The sequence below is a fragment of the Sinohyriopsis cumingii genome, chromosome 17 (genome assembly GCF_028554795.1).
Source record: "Sinohyriopsis cumingii isolate HCF-2022 chromosome 17, ASM2855479v2, whole genome shotgun sequence".
Classification (NCBI taxonomy): Eukaryota; Metazoa; Mollusca; class Bivalvia; order Unionida; family Unionidae; genus Sinohyriopsis; species Sinohyriopsis cumingii.
This window is the reverse complement of record NC_142977.1, coordinates 65,969,315-65,992,480: the sequence shown is the minus strand read 5'-3', so window position 1 is coordinate 65,992,480 and position 23,166 is coordinate 65,969,315. Positions and strand designations below refer to the sequence as shown.

The window sequence follows — 23,166 nt, the reverse complement described above, 5'->3', positions numbered from 1 at the left end:
CCCCATTTTTTTTTCATTTAAACGACCACCATATATAGAGATTCATGTGTTTATGGGTTACATTGTTTAAACTTATTAAGGGAAAGTAAACAGGATTTTATTTAGAAATGCTCCTGTGTATTTTTTTTTAAGTTGCCCATGAATATTTCTTGTGCGTCTGTACGTCTAAGAGCTAACATCACTCTCTTTTGATTAGCATCAGGCCCAAAATTAACAAAATTCATCTGCTCTTTCAGGGAGAAGGAGATTTGTAATAAATACCTTACCAATGTGTGTCTCCGGTTCTTTATGGAGTTCAGGGAGAGGAATGTCATGGCTTTTATAAGTGAATTCCAGAAATTAACCGTCTCTGATGAAAAGGTAAGTCTTTTGAAATAGAACAAGATCAGATCTTTATTGATACTGAGCTTGAGAGAAGGAATATTGTAATATCCTCCATCCATTCATCCATCCATGCATCCATCCATCCATCACTGCTTCTTCTTAACCTGTTTATGAAAACTGTGAGAACTTGAGTGGGCCTGAGGTATATAATACAAAAATTGCAGTTGACATTTTTTCATGTTTTTTGTAGCAAACTTCTTTCATGCATTCATTGATGACACATTATATATGTAATGAATATTGGTTAAAGACCCCTGGGTCAATATAGGGGGTTGGGGGATCATGAAAGTTATATGCAGGAGGTATTATCTTGAAGGTATTTTTGCAGCCAGTCCATAATGTAATTTTTGCACACATCATTTCAAATAAACAGTTGGTGACGATCTTAAGTTGTAGCAGTGCAGATATTGATTACAGTATGTTAGACTTTTTATGGACTGGCAGTTTATTCAGTGGACAGTATTTCATGTTGGCCTTTTGGTGCTTTCAAGGTTGATATATACATATGTATGGATATTTACTTTTATAAACCATATTCTGCCAAGTAGATATGCACATCACATGAAACTAATGAAGTAGGGCTGATCTAGTTAATTTATTCTTAGTGAACTTTTAGGTACTCTATGGTGATGTTGTTGTTGTAGGGTTTAATGCCATTTTTCAGCACAAGATAGGCTAAACATAACGGCCAGTATTATGGTGGAGGAAGAACCCGGAAAGAACCTCTAACCCACGAGAAGCTACTGGCAGGCTTTCTCACATACCCACATTAGCTGAATTAGCATTAGCATTTGAGATAAGAGAGACATGTATTGATTTGGAGGTCAAGGTCATAGTGACTTTAAGTAGTTGAACAGTTTGCATGTGAGATCTTGAATTATTTATCACTTGCTTTGACCAGACAGTATGCAGATTGCATTAGAGACAGTGAAGATAAATATTCATTTTGTGATGACATGTCAAAGTCACATGAATTGAAAGACAGGAAACAGTTTCCATACAGCTTTTCAAGCTCTCTACCACATACCTTTTGTGCCTATGTAGATGAGTGTTACACATAGGGGAGGCACATGATGTACCATTTTCACAATTGTTGTATTTCTATATAGCACTTATTTCTGTGCAACAGTTTGGTTAACAATCATTTATTAGGGATCACTATAACATAAACAGCAGCTTGTACTAGTTAGCTTTACTGTTCATTGAATAGAAGAGTTTATGGGATGGTCTACTATCTGCCATCTGTTGTTCATAGTTATGCTGTCCGCTGCATGTTTGTTATTGCTACTCATTCTAAACAACTTGGAATATTGCCATGAAACATTACACATGTTCATCCAGTGGTTGGAATATTGCCATGAAACATTACACACGTTCATCCAGTGGTTGGAATATTGCCATGAAACATTACACACGTTCATCCAGTGGTTGGAATATTGCCATGAAACATTACACACGTTCATCCAGTGGTCTTGTTGTTCCCAAATGAAGAAAATGGGCTGCCACATAAGCCATACTTAAAATTGTATCACTGTTAATACTCGTATCAGCATGGGGTTGTTTTTAATAGATTTATTATGTTGTTTACTTGGCGTTAATTTAAAATGGTACTTGTCTGATGTTCATTATGGCTGCCATGTTAGCCATTTTGTAAATCTAGTTATTGCTGCTACATCAGTAAAGAAAGGCATATTGGCATATAGTTTTCATCAAAGACTTGTTTTAATGTCTAGTTTATTTTAACTGAAAATGGTGCAGCTTGGACATCAAATATGGCGATCTAGAAAATCTTGTTATTGCTACCCGTTCTTAAGAGATGGTCATATTGACATGGGATTTTATTACCAGCAGATTTCTTATGGTGTGTAGTTGATCCTAAATGAATTTGATGGTGCTTGGACAGACAATGTGGCCATCTTCCTGTCCATTTTGAAAATCTTGTTATTGCTACCCGATCTTAAGAGATGGTTTTATTGACATGGGACTTTTTTACCAGAAGATCTCTTATGGTGCATAGTTGATCCTAAATGAATTTGATGGTGCTTGGACAGCCAATGTGGCCATCTTCCTGTCCATTTTGAAAATCTTGTTATTGTTTCTCCTCCTGAATGGCTGATCACTAATAGACTTCTTATGATGACTGTGGTCTTAAATGGAAAAACAGTGCAGGTCAGATATCCAATATACTGCCAAAGCAGCTACATTAAAAATATATTTCTACCATTTTTAAAGGAAAGTTATACCAATGACAGGTTTCACCAAAAGATGTCTTGGTCTTAAATTAAAATGGTTCCAATATGACTATCATGGCAGTCATATTGAAAATATCGCTATCTGTAATCTTCCTGAACAGAATGTCATAACAACATGGGAATTTCACCAGAAAACTTATGTTGATGTCTAATTTGTCCCAAATGAAATCCATGCCAATATTAAAGTATGGCATTGACATTGGCCACCTTGAAAATCTTGTTATTGCTACTCCTCCCAGAGGGATGGTCATATCAGTATTGGGTTTTCACCAGAATTCTTATGATATATATAGATGGTCGTAACTGAAAATGGTACTGATTTGACATCTAATATGGCTGCTATGACTGCTCTCTTGAAACTCTAGTTATATCCCTCGTAAACAGAAAGTCATATTGACATGACATCTTCACAAGGTTGCTTATGGTGGTGTTTCAGAATAAAAATGGTGCTGATCTGACCTCCAGTATGGCTATTACAGCAACAATCTTGAAAATCTTGTTTTTGTTGCTCATACTAAATGGAACATTTTACTGACATGAGTTTTTCACCAGAAAATGGTCTTATGGTGTTCTGTTGCCCAAAATGAAAATAATGCCAACATAGTCACAGCAGCTAATTTGGAAATCTTCTTGTTTCAAGAAAGTATCAGAGATGGTTTTTACACTGAACTGTTAAAAGAAGAAATGGTCTTGTCTAGATATCCTGGAATTTCTTTTTAGTAAAATGCAGGTTCCTTTGAGGTAGCCATGTTTTGATTGTTTTAATTGTGGTTAGTGCATTTAAATCCCTCAGCAAGGTGGAGTGGGAATGCCACTTTTTATGGGACACTGCAAGTAGAAAAGATTCAAAATTATTCAGTGAAAGAATAGGTAGAACAGGTTAGACCCACCATCTAAAACAAAAACATGCATTACTTAAGTATGTTAAAATAGAAAACCTCATGGATTTTGAATTAAGTTTACTTGAGTTTATTTAATTGATTCTTACTTTCATTCCAGACTGATTTTGTGGAGAAATTCTTGCAGTTCCTTAATGATCAGATGGCAAGAGATGCAATATGGCAAGGTACTGAATTTACAAACAAAAAGATGATGATGTATTTAAGTTATCAGTACAAATAATACTTTCTGAGTTAGTGGTACCTGAAATTGGAACTCTAGTTTTGCTTATGTAGCTCTTCCATTCACAGTCATCATCATACTTAACAAAGTCAACCAGCCAAAAATCAGTTTATATTATCAGTATTGGCTAACAGGTTAAGTCCTGTCTTTGATTTTATGCTCACCAGGACTTAGAAACTTACCCTGTCTGTTTGATTGCAGCATGTTTCACACAAGTGATGACATTCGTTTAGCTGAAGTCACCAAGATGTTTTTGTCTGTCTTGATAAATTACTAAATATCAGACTGAGCCATCATGATCACAAAATATTAATTTGCACATTGTTATAAATGAAGAGAAGTTATCACAATTATATCTTGCTGCCTATCAAAATTACACAGGTTGTACCATTTAATGACCAGTTGTTGTATATGATACTTCCTCTTAAAAAATTATCGATTGGCAAAGTAAAATTTTCAGATCAAAATATTTTCTTCTTTAACTACAGACCTGCCAACCCTTACGATTTTGCTGTAAGTCTTACGAAAATTACTCATAAAAGCAAAATCTACCAGAAAATATTCTGGCCTAAACATCCGGATATTAAGTAGTTCATCCTTGTTTGATTTGGATCTGGGTTTCATATCAGAGTTAGTGAAACTTGTCAGGGAACCAGACTTACTTTAAAGTATCACCTCATATGCTTTAAACTGCAGCCTGTTTGTTCATGCGAAGCGTCTGCATGATCAAACTGTTGATTATAGCATTTTTTTAAAATGGCATCCAGCAAGTGATGCATGTTTAAGACGAAAAAGAAAATAAGCGTCTTGAAAAGTTTTAATAATCAAAACTGAAGAATACAAAGGAATATTCAGGTTCTTGTGAATAAAGCTGGAAGGGACATAATTGCGTTTATTGGACATCACGTGCCAATTTTAGTTTGTCTCATGGCGGGAGATATGATTGCCATCATCATGTGAAATAGAAAAAGAATTCCCAAGAATTGCATCAAGTTGAGAAATAGCAACAAGCCATTGAGCTGCATATGGTTTGGAACTAAATTTTATCCAACTGTACTAGTGGTAAATAAAGTCTATGTGTATTTTACAAACGTTTTAGTTGAACATAATGTTTATTGTCGCTGCATGTTCAAATACCGAACTTTTAATTACATTTTCCGACTTTACAGTAGCAGTGTGATATTTTTTTTACACCTAACTGAAAACTGGTCAATCTTAAGGAAAAAACATCAACTGCCTTACTGAGATGGACTTGTCAGGGTTGGCAGGTATGTAACTGCTTAGGCTTTGCTTTTGATAGTAATAGCCAAATAGCCATTGCAGGGTTTCCCTGACAGCCAGTAATCTGCAAATTTAACAACCTGTTTTAACATTTATTTCTAGTTATTTCATCTCATTAAGGCATATTTCATTATAAAAAAATGCCCAAGGTATGCCTGAAATTTCACCATTTTTTGGCATCTTAGATTTCCAATTTTCCAAAACTCATAATTATAATTCATTATAAATGTTAGTAAAGTTTTTAACTTTACATACAATTTTTGGGAAATTTCCTTTCAGCTGCTAACAATGCTCAAATAGAGGATGCCCAGCTGGCCATAGAACGTTACATCATGAGTCGGATCTACACCCATGCCATGTACCCAAATGGGGATGGAGATATCCTTAGGGACCAGTAAGTGATCCTTGCAGTCCTAACCCCCATTATCATATTTAAGGGAAGGGGAATATTGTGTTACATGTGTTGAATTCAAATTTTGTATAAGGATTAATATCTAGTAGAGATGACAAGGTTCCCTTTTTAAAATTGAGTTACAGCCCCTTCTTAAAATTTACACCTTTTGTAGAAAATTTCATGTCCTGTGGGTACATTTCTATAGCTTGTGGTGGCCATATTGGAGGACATATCAGTCATGAATGACTTAAATAGATATCATGAGATGTCCTTCTTTGAAAACCTAATGTTGATATGACCATTCAGGAGAAGTAATGATAACAAAATTTAGCGATAGATGTCTGAATAGCATCATTGTCATTTAAAATCAACTAGACATATCAGTAAGAAACCCCATGTCATCAAGAGTAACAGCAATATCAAGATGTTTTTTCAAAATGTCCACTGTGATGGATAATGGACCATCCCATAAACTCTCCTGGTTTGTGAATGTTAGTACTAAAAACTGCTATATGTCTGCTATTTTCACCACTACTTTAGAAAAGTATTTATCAGCCAGTCAAGAATAAACACAATCACACAGTCAGAACTAGACTTGTATGTAAGTGGCCTAGGTGGAAATTGCGGTTAGACTGAATGGAGGAAATTTTTTTGTTTATTGAATATGAATTATCTGATACATAGATTGGATTCGTATTTTGCTTCCCCCATCATGAGAACACCATAACCATCTAAGGTATCAGTTAATCACATTTAACTTATACCATATCTGCAGGTCAATAGGTTTGTCATCTTGGGGAAATGGAAAATTTCATATTTGCATGGTTACCATTTCAGAAAATTGATTGTAAATGTTTGTTCATAATTTGCTTTCAGGTGTTTCAGTAAATGGCAGTATGATAATGCATCACAAACATATAATTGTTATGTTCAGAAACATTTATTGGGACTTGTTCTTGGGTACATAGTTGGGAAAAAATTTATTTAGTTTGTCCAGTATTAAGTTATTGGGAAAAGAGTTAAATAATAAGTATGTAGTATGCAGATTTTAATTTGTCCTTTTCAGGTTATATCATCAGCATATAATAAAACTGAGCAGTGTGATAACACCCCAGCATAGTTACATGAGGATTCCCCGTACATACCATCTGGAATGCCCATGGCCAGCCGCACAGAGGGAGATATATATGATTAATGCTTACAAGGTTTGTGTTCAAGTCTCTATGTCCATACAGGCAGAGTGGCTTTGTGTTAAAGTCTCTATGTCCATGCAGGCAGAATGGCTTTGTGTTCAAGTCTCTGTGCCCATATAGGCAGAATGGCTTTGTGTTCAAGTCTCTATGTCCATATAGGTAGAGTGGCTTTGTGTTCAAGTCTTCATCTCCATACAGGGAGAATCGTTTTGTGTTAAAGTCTCTAAGGCCATGCAGGCAGAGTGGCCTTGTGTTAAAGTGTCTATGCCCGTATAGGCAGAGTGGATTTGTGTTAAAGTCACTATATCCATACAGGCAGAATAGCTTTGTGTTAAAGTCACTATATCCATACAGGCAGAATGGCTTTGTGTTAAAGTTTCTATGTCCATACAGGCAGAGTTGCTTTGTGTTATAGTCTCTATGTCCATACAGGCAGAATCAATTTGTGTTAAAGTCTCTATGTCCATACAGGCAGATTGGCTTTGTGTTAAATTCTCTGTGCCCATATAGGCAGAGTGGATTTGTGTTAAAGCCTCTGTATCCACACAGGCAAAGTGGCTTTGTGTTAAAGTCTCTATGTCATTGCAGGCAGAATGGCTTTGTGTTAAAGTCACTGTGCCCGTATAGGCAGAATGGCTTTGTGTTAAAGTCCCAATGTCCATACAGGCAGAGTTGCTTTGTATTATAGTCTCTATGTCCATGCAGGCAGAATGACTTTGTGTCATCAATGTACATGCAGTGATAATATGAGGTAAACAAGGTCACTAAACATGAGTAATGAAAAACACACTATTTCGTTGTTGCTGTAATAATAGTACCACATTCGAATGTGTTAGATATTTAAATTTTCAAAGGTGAAAATGTAATTACTGGTGATATTTAACTCTTATTAATGCAATAATGCACAAACTGACCATAGTAAATTAGAACAAGGGGAGAAATCATTGTTAGTATGGGTATAGCTTTGTGCTAATGCTCACAGATTGTCATTGTCCAGTGAAATTATACATAATTGACATTGAAATCAGAAGAAAACAAAGGAAAATTAAATATAATTATTGATTTTGCAAACATGTTATATCAATTTACCATCTAATAATTCAAAATAGTTGTCCCCATAAAGTAATTTTTGTTAAAATACTGTTACAGTCAGTACAGTACACTAAGCGATAAATAGAATCAAACATATCCCAAGACTTATAGTACATAAAAAATTGCTATAATTTTGTGACCAACATTTACAGGGCATTACAAAATTAGTTTTGAAAAAGAGTGAGATTGTCCAAACTTTTATAGGTCCCAACACATGTAGGGCCCTTGATGGCTGATTGGTCTAAGGCACTTGCCTTTACAGATCAGTGACATCTCACCTCTGTCCACACGGAATTGAGTCTCAGCTTGGTCAACATTGGTATGTGAGAAAGTTTAGCAATAGCTTACCATGGTTGGTTGGTTATTCCCGGGTTCTTCCTGTACCAAATATAATTGCCCCCATGTATAGCCTATTATATGCTGAAAATTATATTAAATGCACAAAACTAAACCATACTCAACACTTGCTGTCATTACATTAATGTCATATTAAAGCCAAACTTTGCATGTACTGTTTACAACAGTGACATGTAGGATTACTTTTGTTGACAGAAAACATGGCAACCGAGGCACTGATAGCAGGGTAATCAAGACCAGAGTAGTTGAGATTTTAGAAAAAAATTCATCGCAATGCAGATGTCAGCAGTATAGGGGCCATTATGAATAGTAAAGGGAAGTGTCATAATATTGATGTCAGCAGTGTAGGGGCCATTATGAATAGTAAAAGGAAGTGTCATAATATTGATGTCAGCAGTGTAGGGGCCATCATGAATAGTAAAGGGAAGTGTCATAATATTGATGTCAGCAGTGTAGGGGCCATCATGAATAGTAAAGGGAAGTGTCATAATATTGATGTCAGCAGTGTAATGGTAAAGGGAAGTGTCATAATATTGATGTCAGCAGTGTAGGGGCCATTATGAATAAATAGTAAAGGGAAGTGTCATAATATTGATGTCAACAGTGTAGGGGCCATTATGAATAGTAAAGGGAAGTGTCATAATATTGATGTCAGCAGTGTAGGGGCCATTATGAATAAATAGTAAAGGGAAGTGTCATAATATTGATGTCAGCAGTGTAGGGGCCATTATGAATAGTAAAGGGAAGTGTCATAATATTGATGTCAGCAGTGTAGGAGCCCTTATGAATAAATAGTAATGGGAAGTGTCATAATATTGATGTCAGCAGTGTAGGGGCCATTATGAATAGTAAAGGGAAGTGTCATAATATTGATGTCAGCAGTGTAATGGTAAAGGGAAGTGTCATAATATTGATGTCAGCAGTGTAGGGGCCATTATGAATAAATAGTAAAGGGAAGTGTCATAATATTGATGTCAACAGTGTAGGGGCCATTATGAATAGTAAAGGGAAGTGTCATAATATTGATGTCAGCAGTGTAGGAGCCCTTATGAATAAATAGTAATGGGAAGTGTCTTAATATTGACATCAGCAGAGTAGGAGCCATTATGAATAAATATTAATATGAAGTGTCATAATATTGATGTCAGCAGTTATGTAGTCAATATAAATAGTAGTGGAATAGGTTTTTGTTTTACGGGTTTAATGTCATTTCTCAGCACTTGATAGGATATACATGGCGGCCGGTATATATTATGGAGGAAGAACATGAGAAGAACAACCAACCCATAGAAAGCTACTGCCAAGCTTTCTCTCACATACCCACATTGTTTTTAGGGGACATTATTGAATACTAGAGGGAACAGTCATGATCGTTATTAACCAAGTATCTTCATCCTATTTTTGGTCCCAAGAAGATTTGGTGTAACATATTTTTGAATGGAAAATATACATATTTTATACCATCATGACCTGATTTCATAACAGAACCAGAGATCCCCTACATGAAAATTCATGGGCCTTAGCCAGAACTATTTGTCAAGAGGAATATTTTTCAATCAAAATTCATTGACCCATACATGTTGTACATTGTGTGTGTGTATGTGATTTGGATTTTTAACGTAGCTTTAACAATTTTTCAGTCTAATCGCTACAATGTCTGCAGTGTGGCAGTTTAGTAATGTCTAGCACTGGGCATCATGCCGCAGGCATGAAGCATGATGTCCCACCCAGTCGCATTATCCTGATACCAGGCCGACCAGTCCTAACACTAACCTCTTATTGCAGAGCGCCTAGTGAGGCAGCTGTTTGTGCCATTTTTTTAATAAGTCTTTGGTATGTCTTGGCCAGGGATCGAACCCATGACCTCCTGCATCTGAGGCAGATGCTCTAACCACTAGACCACTGGAGTGGTCACATTTTGTACATGCTGATATTAACCATATTGTATTTTGTAAATATGAATATTATCCATATTGTGTTTTGTACAGAAACACTTTATCCACATATATAAGCCTTATTAGTTTTTTAATTGTTTGAGCCTAGATTAAAAAAATTAACCTCCTTTGAAATTGATCCTGTCTGGAACAAGTAAATTATACCAAAAACCATTTCAACTTTTTGGTGCAATCTGTTTTGATGCAGTCTGTTTTCTCTCCATCTTTAGCAATCACTTCTGCCTTTCTTTTCAAAAGGTCTGTTTACCTGGATTTCTTCTGTACAATGTGAAGAGGTTTGTATTTTAAACTATCCTCCATCTTTATTTTTCAGACCCCCAAAGACAAGATTCAGTGTGTAGTCCGCTGTTCCACCACCATTATGAATCTTCTGAGCATGGCTAATGAGAAGTCTGTTCCAGCCGCTGATGATTTCATGCCTGTATTAATTTATGTCATAATCAAGGCAAACCCACCCTGTCTTCTGTCCACAATACAGTATGTTAATAGCTTCTATGAGAAGCGGCTTGCAGGTGAAGAACAGTATTGGTGGATGCAGTTTTCATCAGCAGTGGAATTTATCAAGACCATGGACTACTCAGAGTGTTGAGGGGAAGAAAAAATCACGCACAGAATTTTGTCCAAACACCTGTATATAATATGAAATAAACTTATTATACAGTACTTATACAATTGAAGGCATTGTAAAATATTTGACTGTGATCATTTTTAGTGTTGCATCCAGGCCATGGGATTGCAAAATTAATGCATTTCTGTAATTCTGCAAACAAAATGCATATCTGCATATGGCAGCATCATAAATTAAGATCTGCCCTCACATAATGCAAGTGGTCTGAGGGGCTCATTGTTACTGATCACTGCCATCTCACCTCTGTCTGCATGGGTTCAAGTCTCAGGCTCAGCCAATGTGGGTATGTGAGAAAGCTTGCCAGTAGCTTCTCATGGGTTGGTGGTTTTTGGGGGTTTTCCTGGTTCTTCTTCCACCATTTATACTGGCCACCATGTATACCCTATCTGATGCTGTAAAATGGCATTAAATCCCATAACAACAACAGTAACTGCTTGAAATCTTTAGGATCATAAACATATCTACAGGTTTATTTGCATAATACCCACATAGCATTTGGGCACTGGTGTTACACATCAGCTGTGATGTCCACGTACTCTGTTCTACATAATACCCACACTGCATTTTGGCACTGGTGTTGTACATTAACTGTGATGTCCACTTTGTTTATTGCATTATCATTATGCTCTCATTACAGTGAACCTTAGCTTCATGAAATTCACCAAAAAAAGAATTTTTTAAAGAAGAAAGTTGGGGGTATTAAGTCGAAGATGGTATTTAAGTACTTGTACAAAGTATGGTATTTGAGTACTTGTACAAAGTGTAGGTATTGTGTCCAGTATGGTATTTGAGTAATTGTACAAAGTATGATACTTGAGTACTTGTAGAAAATGTTGAGTATTATGTCCAATATGGTATTTGAGTACTTGTAGAAAGTGTAAGTATTATGTCCTGTATGGTATTTGAGTACTTGTAGAAAGTGTAGGTATTGTGTCCAGTATGGTATTTGAGTAATTGTACAAAGTATGATACTTGAGTACTTGAATAAAGTGTTGAGTATTATGTCCAGTATGGTATTTGAGTACTTATATTGCATGTTTATGTACTCCTCAGTGCTTCATTGCATCGACCTATGTATATCCTGTATCCAGTTGCAAAGATCAAAGATCAGATCAACTGAAGAATAATTTGAAGTCAAATGAACAGCATAGACCCTGTTTTGCCAGCACATTTTGTGATGGCAAGTTTTGGTCTAGAATGAATGGCATAGTCCTTTCCTTCCAGAACGTTTTGTGATGACAGATTGGAGTCTAGAATAAAAATCATAAACCCTGTTCTTCCAGAGTTTAGTTTACACTGCTTCCAAATGGATGTACTTTACATGCAGTCAGAACAGTAAATGTAATCCAAAGGTCACATGCTTGATGACCATACAGGGCAGCATGGGTCTCATTTTTCCTGACATGTAATATAGCCAAAAAAAATTTAAGAGTGCTGTTAAAACCCATTAACCAGTAAATGTGAAAATGCGTACTGGTACTATGCATTACCTATGGCCTGGTTTTTTTCCCCTTTACATAAGATTGTATAATTTATTAGTGACATAAGTTTACATGTAAATTTAATTTTACTTCATAATGCACCAAACTGAATTTTAGGCATGTTTTTATCAAATGTCAAGACTTTGTTAGAACTTTTCAACTTGACAGCATATTAATGTGTTAAGATTATTTATATGACATGGTAGATTTTTAGGCTCTTATAGCCTTTTCAACCTTCACATATTTTTGGACTTGAATATTTTTGTATTAACTGTGTTAGCACGATTATGTAAATACCACTTGAGGTTGACAAATAAACTTTGTAAGATTGCTTGTATTTGGACGATCTGATCAGATTTTCCAAGCCATATTTTAAAACTAAATTTTTGGATAGTTGCACTCTCATTTTGTATTAGGGTACATACAGGTTTTAGAAAAACAGATACAGTTATATGCAAGAATGCTACATCTTGGAAAGTTTTGCAGGCAAGTTCTACTGTGAATTCACATATTTCCTAGGATATTAATTTTCTTGATTTTGCAAGTAAGTAACATTTTCTTTGGTACTAAAAATGTGAATTGGGGAGCAGGTCCTCTTGTTTCCACAACAGGATTGTGGAGGGATTCCTCTTTCCATAGTAGGGTCCTGTTCCTCTTCCATAGAATGTTTGGAAAGGAGTTTGTCTTGTTTCCAAGTATGATGTTGTTCTTTGGATCTCTAAATGTATTCTTAATATCAACTGTGTAATCGTCAAAAAATGGTACCACAAAAATATAGTGAATTCACAGTATGTTCTTCAGAAAGACAACAATTTTTATTATACCCCAAAGATAGGGGTCATGTTTTGATGACCTGTTCATTAGCTAATGGAAATGCAGCTTTCAGGAATCAGAAAGTGAATTGAATCGTTCAGCACACATTGATGCTCTTTAGCCATACTTCTCAGTCTCCCAAACATGAAGATGTATGACTTCATCTGATTGGCTGATAAAATTAGTGATTATGGTAATAACATAGATCACCAGAACATAACCTCTGTATGGTTGCGGTCGGATCTTCAATCAGATCAGTCCTGGATGAGAACATTGTGCCAAAAAGTATTGTACCTGTTTTGTTAAAATTTATGTGCACCTTATTTGGAATATATAACATCATGTACTGTACTTGCCTTACTTCTTACTGCATTCCTGCCCTTGGGTTACGCCCCTGATTAGGTTCATGGGTTCTTCCCTTTTGTATAACAACAGCTTATCTCCAGAACATATCAAGTGTATTATTAAAAAAATCATGTACAAATAGAAGAAATTTGCTTGTTTTTAAAAAAAATTACTCCTGTGTATACCTACATTCATGGCCCACTGTGAGCTGTAGTGTGTAAAATTGACCTGGTGCACACTTGTACAGGTTGTAAGAGGTGACCTTTGAACACAGGATTCACAGATGCTCAGTGGGCCAAACTCAGACTGGATTGGATGCCATGGCATGTCTTTAGCACTAAATAACTTAGCTGTTGCTGTGGTATAAAATGCCAAACCAAACCAAAATTTTTCATAAATATCTAAGCATGTTTAGAATCTTGAGACCATTTATTTATATTTTGTGTGTGTACAGAATTTTCCTAACATGCAGAAATGAGGACACCATTGCATTTATTACATTTGCATCCCATCATAATAAACAGACAAGTCATTTTTTATGTTATTTTAATACTTACTGATATTAGAGTAACATTCAGAAAAATTCAGTCATATCACTACGATGTCTGCAGTGATGCAGTGTATAGTGTTGTCTAGCACTGGGGCATCATGCTGCAGATATGTCACATCATGTCCCACCCAGTCAGATTATCCTGACACCAGGTCAGCCAGTCATAATGTTAACATCTTAATGCTGATCGCCTAGTGAGGCAGCTGTTAGTACCATTTTTATAAGTCTTTGGTATGACTCTGCTGGGGTTCAAACCTGTGACCTCCTGCATCCGAGGCAGATGCTCTAACCACTAAAGCATTCCAGTATTAGATCTTTATGAGTTAACTTGGATTGGTGGCAGATAATGGGACTGTAGGACTTGTATAGTACTACAGTTGCACAGTGGATGCATATTAGATGCAGCATCCCTTACTTTAAAGTGGCTTATCATTACCTGATATAACATGGTCCTGATATAGCAAGGTCCCTAATATAACAAGGGTTCGATCATGGATCCCACTATTCTGGTTTGGTTATATTTTTTCCAATGTAATTTAACCCTTTTAGGACAACCTTACCTGTAATGCGCTACACTTGTATGGCTACCCTGGGTGGCATTACAGTGAGAGACCAATGTACTTCTTTTGTAAGCCTATATATAAATGTCCAATTTACTTCGGTATAAATGGGCCCTGAGTGGCCGAGTGGTCTAAAGCGCTCACCGTTCCGGATCACTGCCATCTCACCTCTGTCTGCTTGGGTTAGAGTCCAAGGCTCGGCTAGCATGGATACATGGGAAAGCCTGCCAGTTGCTTCTCGTGGGTCGGTGGTTCTTCCCTGGGTTTTCCAGGGTTCTTCCTCCATCAGTTCTACTGGCCACCATGTATAGCCTATCTTGTGCTGAAAAATGGCGTTAAACTCTAGAACAACAAAAATTTTGGTATATTGTGGAAAATAGTCTTCTGATGCATTGAATGCCAGCAGTTGTCAGATCTATGGGACAAATTATACAAGGGTTTAGATTTTCTTTGCTTTGTAGTGAGCATAATTATCAGGTTTATTTCATTATATTGTTGACCCAGCTCTTCTAATGCATTATATACCAGTAGTAGGTCTGGTTCTATGCTATTACAGAATCATATGGATTATTCAGGGTTTTATATTTTGTTTGATTAGTGCCGACATACATTTCAGGTTTATCTCAGTATATTGTAGACCTAGCATTTCTGATGCATAATGTACTAACAGAAATTCTAGGTCAGTGCTGTCAGAGTATGGTATATATTTTCCAAGGCTTCATGTGAATGTTTGTTTTGTAAACTCTGCACAACATAAGACAGGTACTGTATTTGTTGCTTTCTGTTTATTGACATTTGTAGTTGAAGTTGTTACAAATGAAATGAAATTTATGTAATGTCTAGTCTACAAGTTTATTTTTGCAGACTCTTAACTCTTTATTTGTTAATTATACAAGAATAATTATATTGATGTTTTATATAGTGCACAGGTTCAGTGAATATTGTAAAATAAGCATGATTTTTGTTTTTACATGTAATATACAAGGTATCACAGACACCTCAGTGATCATATATACAAATAACGTATTGTAGGTACATTGTAACATTCATGAATTTAAATTTGTCTATTGTTTCCTTTCCCTGTGGCGAATTATACAAGGTCTTGTCATTTCCTTTTATGTTCACGAGTTTTAATAATTTTTCAAATGTTCAAAAGCTTAGAAGTTTCATTCCTTCATTTCTTTAAGTATCCATTTTAATTTTTGAAGTTTGAATGATTTGTTTGGTTATGGTTTAGTTTTCTTTAATAGAAAAATTGTTTTTAGATCTAAAAATTATCCAGACTATTCAAACAATGGGTTTACTATCATTTTTGATCATCATTTCTTGGTTAAGTATCTTGGAAAGAGAGGTACAGCCTCACAAAAGGGATCACTTACAGGATCGGAGAAAATGGGTTTTAGCATTCAAATTTAACAATAAATCATCATGTCATCTACTTCAAACTTTGAATTGTTTTAGCAGGGTGATCATATTACTATGATCACATCATATGAAAAGTAAGACTTTCAGCTCGATGGAATTAATTAATTATTAGAGCTACAAGAAGAAAAGATAAACATGGTTACATGTATTTTTTTAAATATCCTTTTGTTTGAATCAGTGAAAAATATTCCAGATTTTGTACATGTCTTCAGTATCTTGTGCCAGAAAAAAACAAAAAGCTGTTTACTAGCTTATGGAAATTGCTATTGTTAAATATGTTTATATAATTATGTATTATATACGTTTTAAACATGTGCATATATATTATTCTCCAACAAGTACAATTTTATATTTTAACCATAGATTCTCATAACTTTGCAGTAAGTAAGCAATAAACATTTCCTTAGGGCTATTCCATTTTAAAACCATATTGTACCCAGGGAAGGTACATTGTTAAAATGCTAGGGAACTCAGATTACCCAAGCAGGTCAGATGAAAACAATACAACATTCTAAATGCATCTATGGGTGACTATTCTGTATTAAAAGTGCCTTCCCTGGGTCCCATGTATATTTTACTGGAACTGCTCTCAGCTGTTGATATGAAAGTTTTTCTATACTTTTTATAGAAAATAATGCACACTCAAACATAATGTAAATATCTGAAAACAAGTCAGATATATAATGCTATTAATATATTTACAATTATGAAAATTACTTACATGTATAAGTATGTTTTGTTATGTTGGAACAAAAATTATAATTGTAAATTAACTATATATTAAATGATAATTGTTTTAAAAGTCAGGAGCTTTGACAAGTTCTGTGTTTGTAAACTCTAGTTATGTTGCAAAATCAAGAAGATTGACAAATTTATTTATATTACTTAAGTAAAGTTTCAAATAGTTTAATGTGATTTTAATAGATGATAAACAGATTTCAATAAAAGCTTGAACTGATAATAGTTTTTTTATATATATAAAATTGTAATTTTATATTTCTTATGTTACACTTCATAAACTAATAATCTATGTCAGTATTGCTCTCGGTGCTTCAGTGCATTTCATAGATAGTATGTGTTGTCTCCAGACCATGTCACAGCAGGAATCTGGTTAACTGTCAGGGCCTCTAGTCACAGCAGGGTCCTGCTTAGCTGTCAGGGCCACTAGTCACAGCAGGGTCCTAGTTACCTGTTAGAGTAGTGCCATGGTTACCTGTCAGGGCCACCAGTTAGAGCAGGGTTCTGGTTGCCTGTCACAGCCACTAGACACAATAGGGACCTGGTTACCTGCCTGGGCTTCTGGACACATCAGGGTCATGACCAGTAGCCAGGGTGCTGGTTGCCTTTTAGGGCCACTAGACAGGTGCTGGTTACCGTATCAAGGCACTAGATGTAATGAAGTGGTCGTTTATCATGGTCATTTTAAGTACACTAAAATAAAAGTAATTAATAAAGAAATTGAAATCAGTGATGCTGTTTAATCCTATGTATATTTCTCCACAACAGATTTCACTTTGGGTACTCTCAGTTACAAATGTCTGGACTCCCATTTAACATGTTGATCCCTATCAGCCAAAGAGTATTTAATTGATAAATCCAATAAAAATCTCTATTTCTCCAATTAAAATTGATTTCCAATTAATATTGTGATATATGCTAGAGAGCTTTGTATCAGATTAGAAGATTTTTGTTATCTGACATAGAATTACTGTGTTCAGATAGGTTCAAGTGTATAGACACTTTGGTAGTAGCACATTTTGAAACCAGAATGTCCAGAGTTCTCTTTTTGTTAGTGTTGACATCTCTTATAATCAGTGTAATTGTGGAAGAGTTGGATAGAAGTCTTTGCACTTCTGTATAGATTCTTTGGGCTCTCTGTTGTTTTGGCATCTGTCAGGTTCATATAGTGCAGAGGGTCACCATCATTTTTGATTAAATATTGTTAGAAAGCGATGATTGAAAGAAGGTGGTTGTCGTGGATATGTTTGTTCAGCTGATCACTTTATCTTGTCAGTGAGAGGTTTATATACCCCTTTGTCGCCAGTGTCACTGGTGCAGCCAGTATTGCTTCATGTTAGGTTATTATCAACCATATCCATTTCCTCTGATGAGTTACAATAGTAACGAAAACCAGTTAGGGACCAGGGGTGACTATCACCCCAGATTGGAGGGTATGCCTCCACATCCTTTCAGTCCACACTTTCTGCTTGGGCTAGATAGTCTAATGGTGGTTGCTCATATAATAATGTGATGACCAAGGGTCAGTTTCTGCCTTGTCAGGGAACTGGTTGCCATCTCCCGATTGGCTGTATACAAATTATGAAAGTGTTTGCTATTTTGCATGTATCCATTTATGGCTAGGCAAGGTTAGAACTGTGTGTGTGTGTGTGATTTAGATTTTTAACGTAGCTTTAACAATTTTTCAGTCGTATCGCTATGATGTCTGCAGTATGACATTTTCTAGTGATGTCTAGCACTGGGGCATCATGCCGCAGACATGTAGCATGATGTCCCACCCAGTCACATTATCCTGACACCAGGCTGACCAGTCTTAATGCTGCATGCCTAGTGAGGCAGCTGTTAGTACCATTTTTGTACGTCTTTGGTATGACTTGGCCAGGATTCGAACCCATGACCTCCCACATCCGAGGCAGATGCTCTAATCACTAGGCCACCGAAGCGGTAGGGTTAGAACACTCTATTTAACAAACTTTGTTTAAAATTTAGTACTAGTACTGGTCTTTTACAGCTAAAGAAAGTTACTTTGTGCAAAATTATATTGTTTACTATTAGAATAAGTATGTGTCTAGTGCAGGAACACATATTGTTCCATGCTGTACACGTTCTAGCTTCCATGGAAGGCCAATTCTGATAACTGAAGTTGAAGTAGGAATCAGTATGTGTATTCCATTGTAAACATTCCATATTAATAAATATTCATTGAATATATTGTGTTTTCATTTTCAAGTTAGTTGTGTATTGTACATGTGAATGTGTACTGGAATTCCATTAGTGGAATGCATGCTTTTCATGCTAGTCCTCAGCTGTAGTGGCTAATCATGGTAATTAGTGATGCATGAACTATGCATGTAATGCTGACAGTCACTCCAAGTTACTAGAAGCTTTTCATTTTACCCCAGTAAAACAAATATGACTTTTAGTGGTGGACAAGGATAGTAGCATCTGACTAGACAATAAGAACAATGATATTTAACAAACTACACAAAAACAAAAATCATTCATTTTTGTCAGCTCTGTATATCTGTGCAGGTATGCATATATATGTATGTATGCATGCATGCAGGACGGATGTGATCTGATGTAAACTCAGTGTCGTCATGACATTCTGTTTATTAGGAGTAACAAAGATTTTCAAGATGTTGCCATATTTGAGGTCAGATGGGCACTGTTTTCATTCAGGACCAACTTCATATCATTTGATGAAAATCCCATGCTCATACAACTTTTCATTTAGCAGAGACAGCATTAGGATATTTAGGACATCTGCCATGGCAGCCATATTAGCTGTCAGACTGGCACCATTTTCATTTTGTACCAACTCGACATCAAGTTGCCTTCTGGTGAAACTCCATGTTGATATGACTTCCATTTAGTAGGAGTGGAACTAAGATTTTCAGATGGAAACTGTTATAACCACACACAATAACAGATTAGCACAATTTTTCAGAGACCATCAAGACATCAGAAGAAGTTTTCCAGTAAAAACCATTTACTGATATCATGATACAACTTTCTGTTTAGAAGAAGCACCAATAACAAGATTTTAAAGCTGGATGCAGTGCTGGGAAAACACCATATTGATATGACCATCCACTAACGTCAAGTTGTAGTAACATTTTCAAGATGACCATTGAGTTGGCTATATTGGATGTCTGAGTGGAATCATTTTCATTTCGGGCCGACTTAACATCAATAAGTTTTCTGGGGAAAACCCCCAAGGTCAACATAACTTCGCATTCAGGAGTAGCAGCATTACTGGATATTAAGTCAGCATCATCGACATCATAAAATGTATTTAGGTGAAATCCCCACATTGATTTAACCATCCATTTTTGGAGAATTAACACCAGATTTTTTTTGTTCTAGATGGACACTGTGGTAGCCCTATTGGATGTTTGAGCAGCATCATATTTATTTTGGACCAACTAGATGTTGTAGGAGGTCTTCTGATGAAAAAATGTCAGTGTATCTTTCCATTCAGGATATTCAGTCATTTTAGTCTATTTATTTTCTCCACATAATGATGTTTACAAAGGCTAATGAATACTAAAAACATTCAAAGGAAAGCTTAGTACTGGTAAGAGGGCCCTAACCCTAAACCCTGAGTAGCCGAGTGGTCTAAAGCACTATCCATTACGGATCACTCCCATCTCACCTCTGTCTGCATGGGTTCAAGTCTCAGATTGAACCGATGTGGGTATGTGAGAAAGCTTGCCAGTAGCTTCTCATGGGTCGGTGGTTCTTTCCGGGAGTTTTCCTGGGTTCTTCCTCCACCATTAATACTGCCCGCCATGTATAGCCTATCATGTACTAAAAAGTGGCATTAAACCCTACAACAACAACAGTACCAGTAAGCATCAATCATACTGTCGTTATTAGCTCCTCTGGTTCATTTGAGATAATATTTGTACTTAGTTGAAAAATTGATGCTAATGAGCCATGTTTATGCCTAAAATGCATAATTTGAATATAGACATATTATTTATTAAACACCTGGATATTTAAGACAGGGCAACCCCATGGAGGGCACCTAAGGAGGGTAGAACCCTCCAACATCAGGCTTTTGGACAAGACACTGTTTAGTTAGTCCTGTGCAAACACCAGGCAATTCATGATCATACCAGGTGTACATATCCTTTAATGAAAACATTTCAGCAATTGTGCCCTTTGTACAAACTCTAATGAATTTATGCGGACATAAACTTGAATCAACAACCATCAATGAACTTAAATTTATCATGAATCCATGTTTATCACTCAATAACCATCAGTCAACTGCAGTTTATTGTGGATCCATGTTGATCACTCAGTAACCATCAGTCAACTGCAGTTTATCATGGATCCATGTTGATCACTCAGTAACCATCATTCAACTGCAGTTTATCATGGATCCATGTTGATCACTCATCAGCCATAAATCAACCAGTTTATCATGGACCCATGTGGAATGCTCAATAACCATCAATCAACCAGTTTATCATGGATCCATGTGGACCACTCAACAATCATCAATCAACTGCAGTTTATTATGGATCCATGCTGACCACTCAACAACCATCAAACAACCAGTTTATCTTGGATCCATGTGGATTGCTCAATAAGCATCAATCAACCAGTTTATCATGGATCCATGTGGACCACTCAACAATCATCAATCAACTGCAGTTTATTATGTATCCATGCAGACCACTCAACAACCATCAATCAACCAGTTTATCTTGGATCCATGTGGATCACTCGACAGATTCCATCTATATGGTCTTACCTATTATGTTTATCCCTCGTTTGTCAGAGTTGGACAAATGTCCAAGAGTGAACTCTGCTATCTGTATTGATTTTTACAACATAATATATGCAAATTCATATTATTAGAACTTGTTTTTGCCCAATCTTCAATACACACCCAACAGTGCTGGTTCAGTGTGTCAAATTTGAAAATAAAAACTTGATTTATGTTGCAGTTGACACGCTAAAGCATAGGCTGCCTATAGTTCTAAAAACAACACTTAAACATGAGTAAATTCTCAAGGATGTTGTGCATGTTCCTAAACAAAAGAAATATTTTTCAAGTTTATTTCAGACCATAATTAAACAAAAACATTACTAATTTCCTTGTTAAGATCAATGACAAAATGGGTTATTTAAATTAAATGGAAACTTTAAGACTTGTTTTGTATTATCTATCAAGCCAGCTGTAACAGTCAGGTTCTGGTTAGATATTTAGTTATACAACACTTTTCATAGAAAAAAATTGAATCATGTGATCATGCCCTTCCCATGCATGTACATGTAATACTAGGCAGCTGCTCCTACTCCATTTATCATTGCAGCTTCAAATTTGTTGATGTGACTAGGGTTGGTCTGTAGATTTGCACTGTGGTATCAAAACTGTATCCATCCTTGAGAGTGGAGCTGGGGGAAACAGGACAGATTTTCCTGATACGTAATTGTCTATTCGATGTGTAGTGATTTGTCACTCAACTCTTTCTACACTATTTAAAATACTTCAAAACTTGACAATATGATTAGAGGTGGCATGAAAATGTGTTCAAAAGTTTGGGAAAATTTGATTTTCCCCATAGAGGTAGAATATGGAAGTGCAAGGACAAATGTATATACTTGTATATATAATCACTGGGATTGTGATAAACTGACAAAAGTGTGATGATAATGTTTTGCAATGGGCAAATGTCTAGTTTTTAAAAAGTCTCCATATGATAACAGTGCTCAAACAGGAATTTTAAAAAATGTTTTAAGTGTCTGTCAATTTTTGGGGCTGATGCAATAAGGGATCATAGCCAGTTATCTTTCCAGTAGGTGTAGCCACAGAAAATTCCAGTCTCAATATTTGGTTATCCTTGGACTTTATCATTCCCCAGAACAATCTATTGTTGATCAGTCGAGATATATTATTTTGATTCACTTATTATATGACAATTAAATCTATGCAAAACAACTATGAGAACAGTTTCATATTTAAACCTTAATAAAAAGTTTTTTAAAAACTGCATTTGGTGAACAACTGTGAAATACATGGTCACGGAGACAACTGTGAAATACATGGTCGTGGAGAGATAGATACACTTGGTACAAGTTTACAATAATTACCCCTTTTAATAGGGCCAGGCCTCCTATAAATAACGATTAATACATCGGTGAACAAATTTATGTGTGTACTCGTGTGGAAGTCAGAAACAATTCCTTTTGAAACATCACAGCATATGTTCTATTGTGACATTATCTAATGTAGTGTTCTAAATCATTGCAAACTGTCATTGAAAAACAAAAAACACACCAATGCAACTTTTTTAGACCATGATAATATCTCTCTTTTTGTCCCTCTCAACTATTTTGGGTATAGGTTCTCTGAATAAAATAAAAATAGAATATTTCACTTCAGCAAACATGACATATCTTTGTTAACACACACACACACGTCTATCTCTCTCTCTCAGCCATGTACGGGCTGAATATCAAATTAAACCCATTTAAAATAAGCAGAGACGTCATAATAAAGATAATAATGTTCTGTTTTAACCGAAATTTATTTTCTGAAGGACAGCAACAGTAACATAGCAACGTTTTGTTTCATT

General features: G+C 35.8%; 1 protein-coding gene across 1 annotated transcript in view; it reads left to right on the top strand.

The window, feature by feature from the left end:
* The window catches only part of LOC149779141 (GTPase-activating protein and VPS9 domain-containing protein 1-like), a 99,744-nt gene extending 82,951 nt beyond the window's left edge, over window positions 1-16,793 (top strand). The window contains exons 18-22 of the mRNA XM_089939700.1: window positions 237-360; window positions 3,636-3,702; window positions 5,319-5,433; window positions 6,500-6,638; window positions 10,344-16,793. Of these exons, the coding sequence (XP_089795826.1) occupies window positions 237-360; window positions 3,636-3,702; window positions 5,319-5,433; window positions 6,500-6,638; window positions 10,344-10,619 (721 nt within the window). The 3' untranslated portion in view covers window positions 10,620-16,793. The remainder of the gene's footprint in view (window positions 1-236; window positions 361-3,635; window positions 3,703-5,318; window positions 5,434-6,499; window positions 6,639-10,343) is intronic.
* The last annotated feature ends 6,373 nt before the right edge of the window (window positions 16,794-23,166 follow it).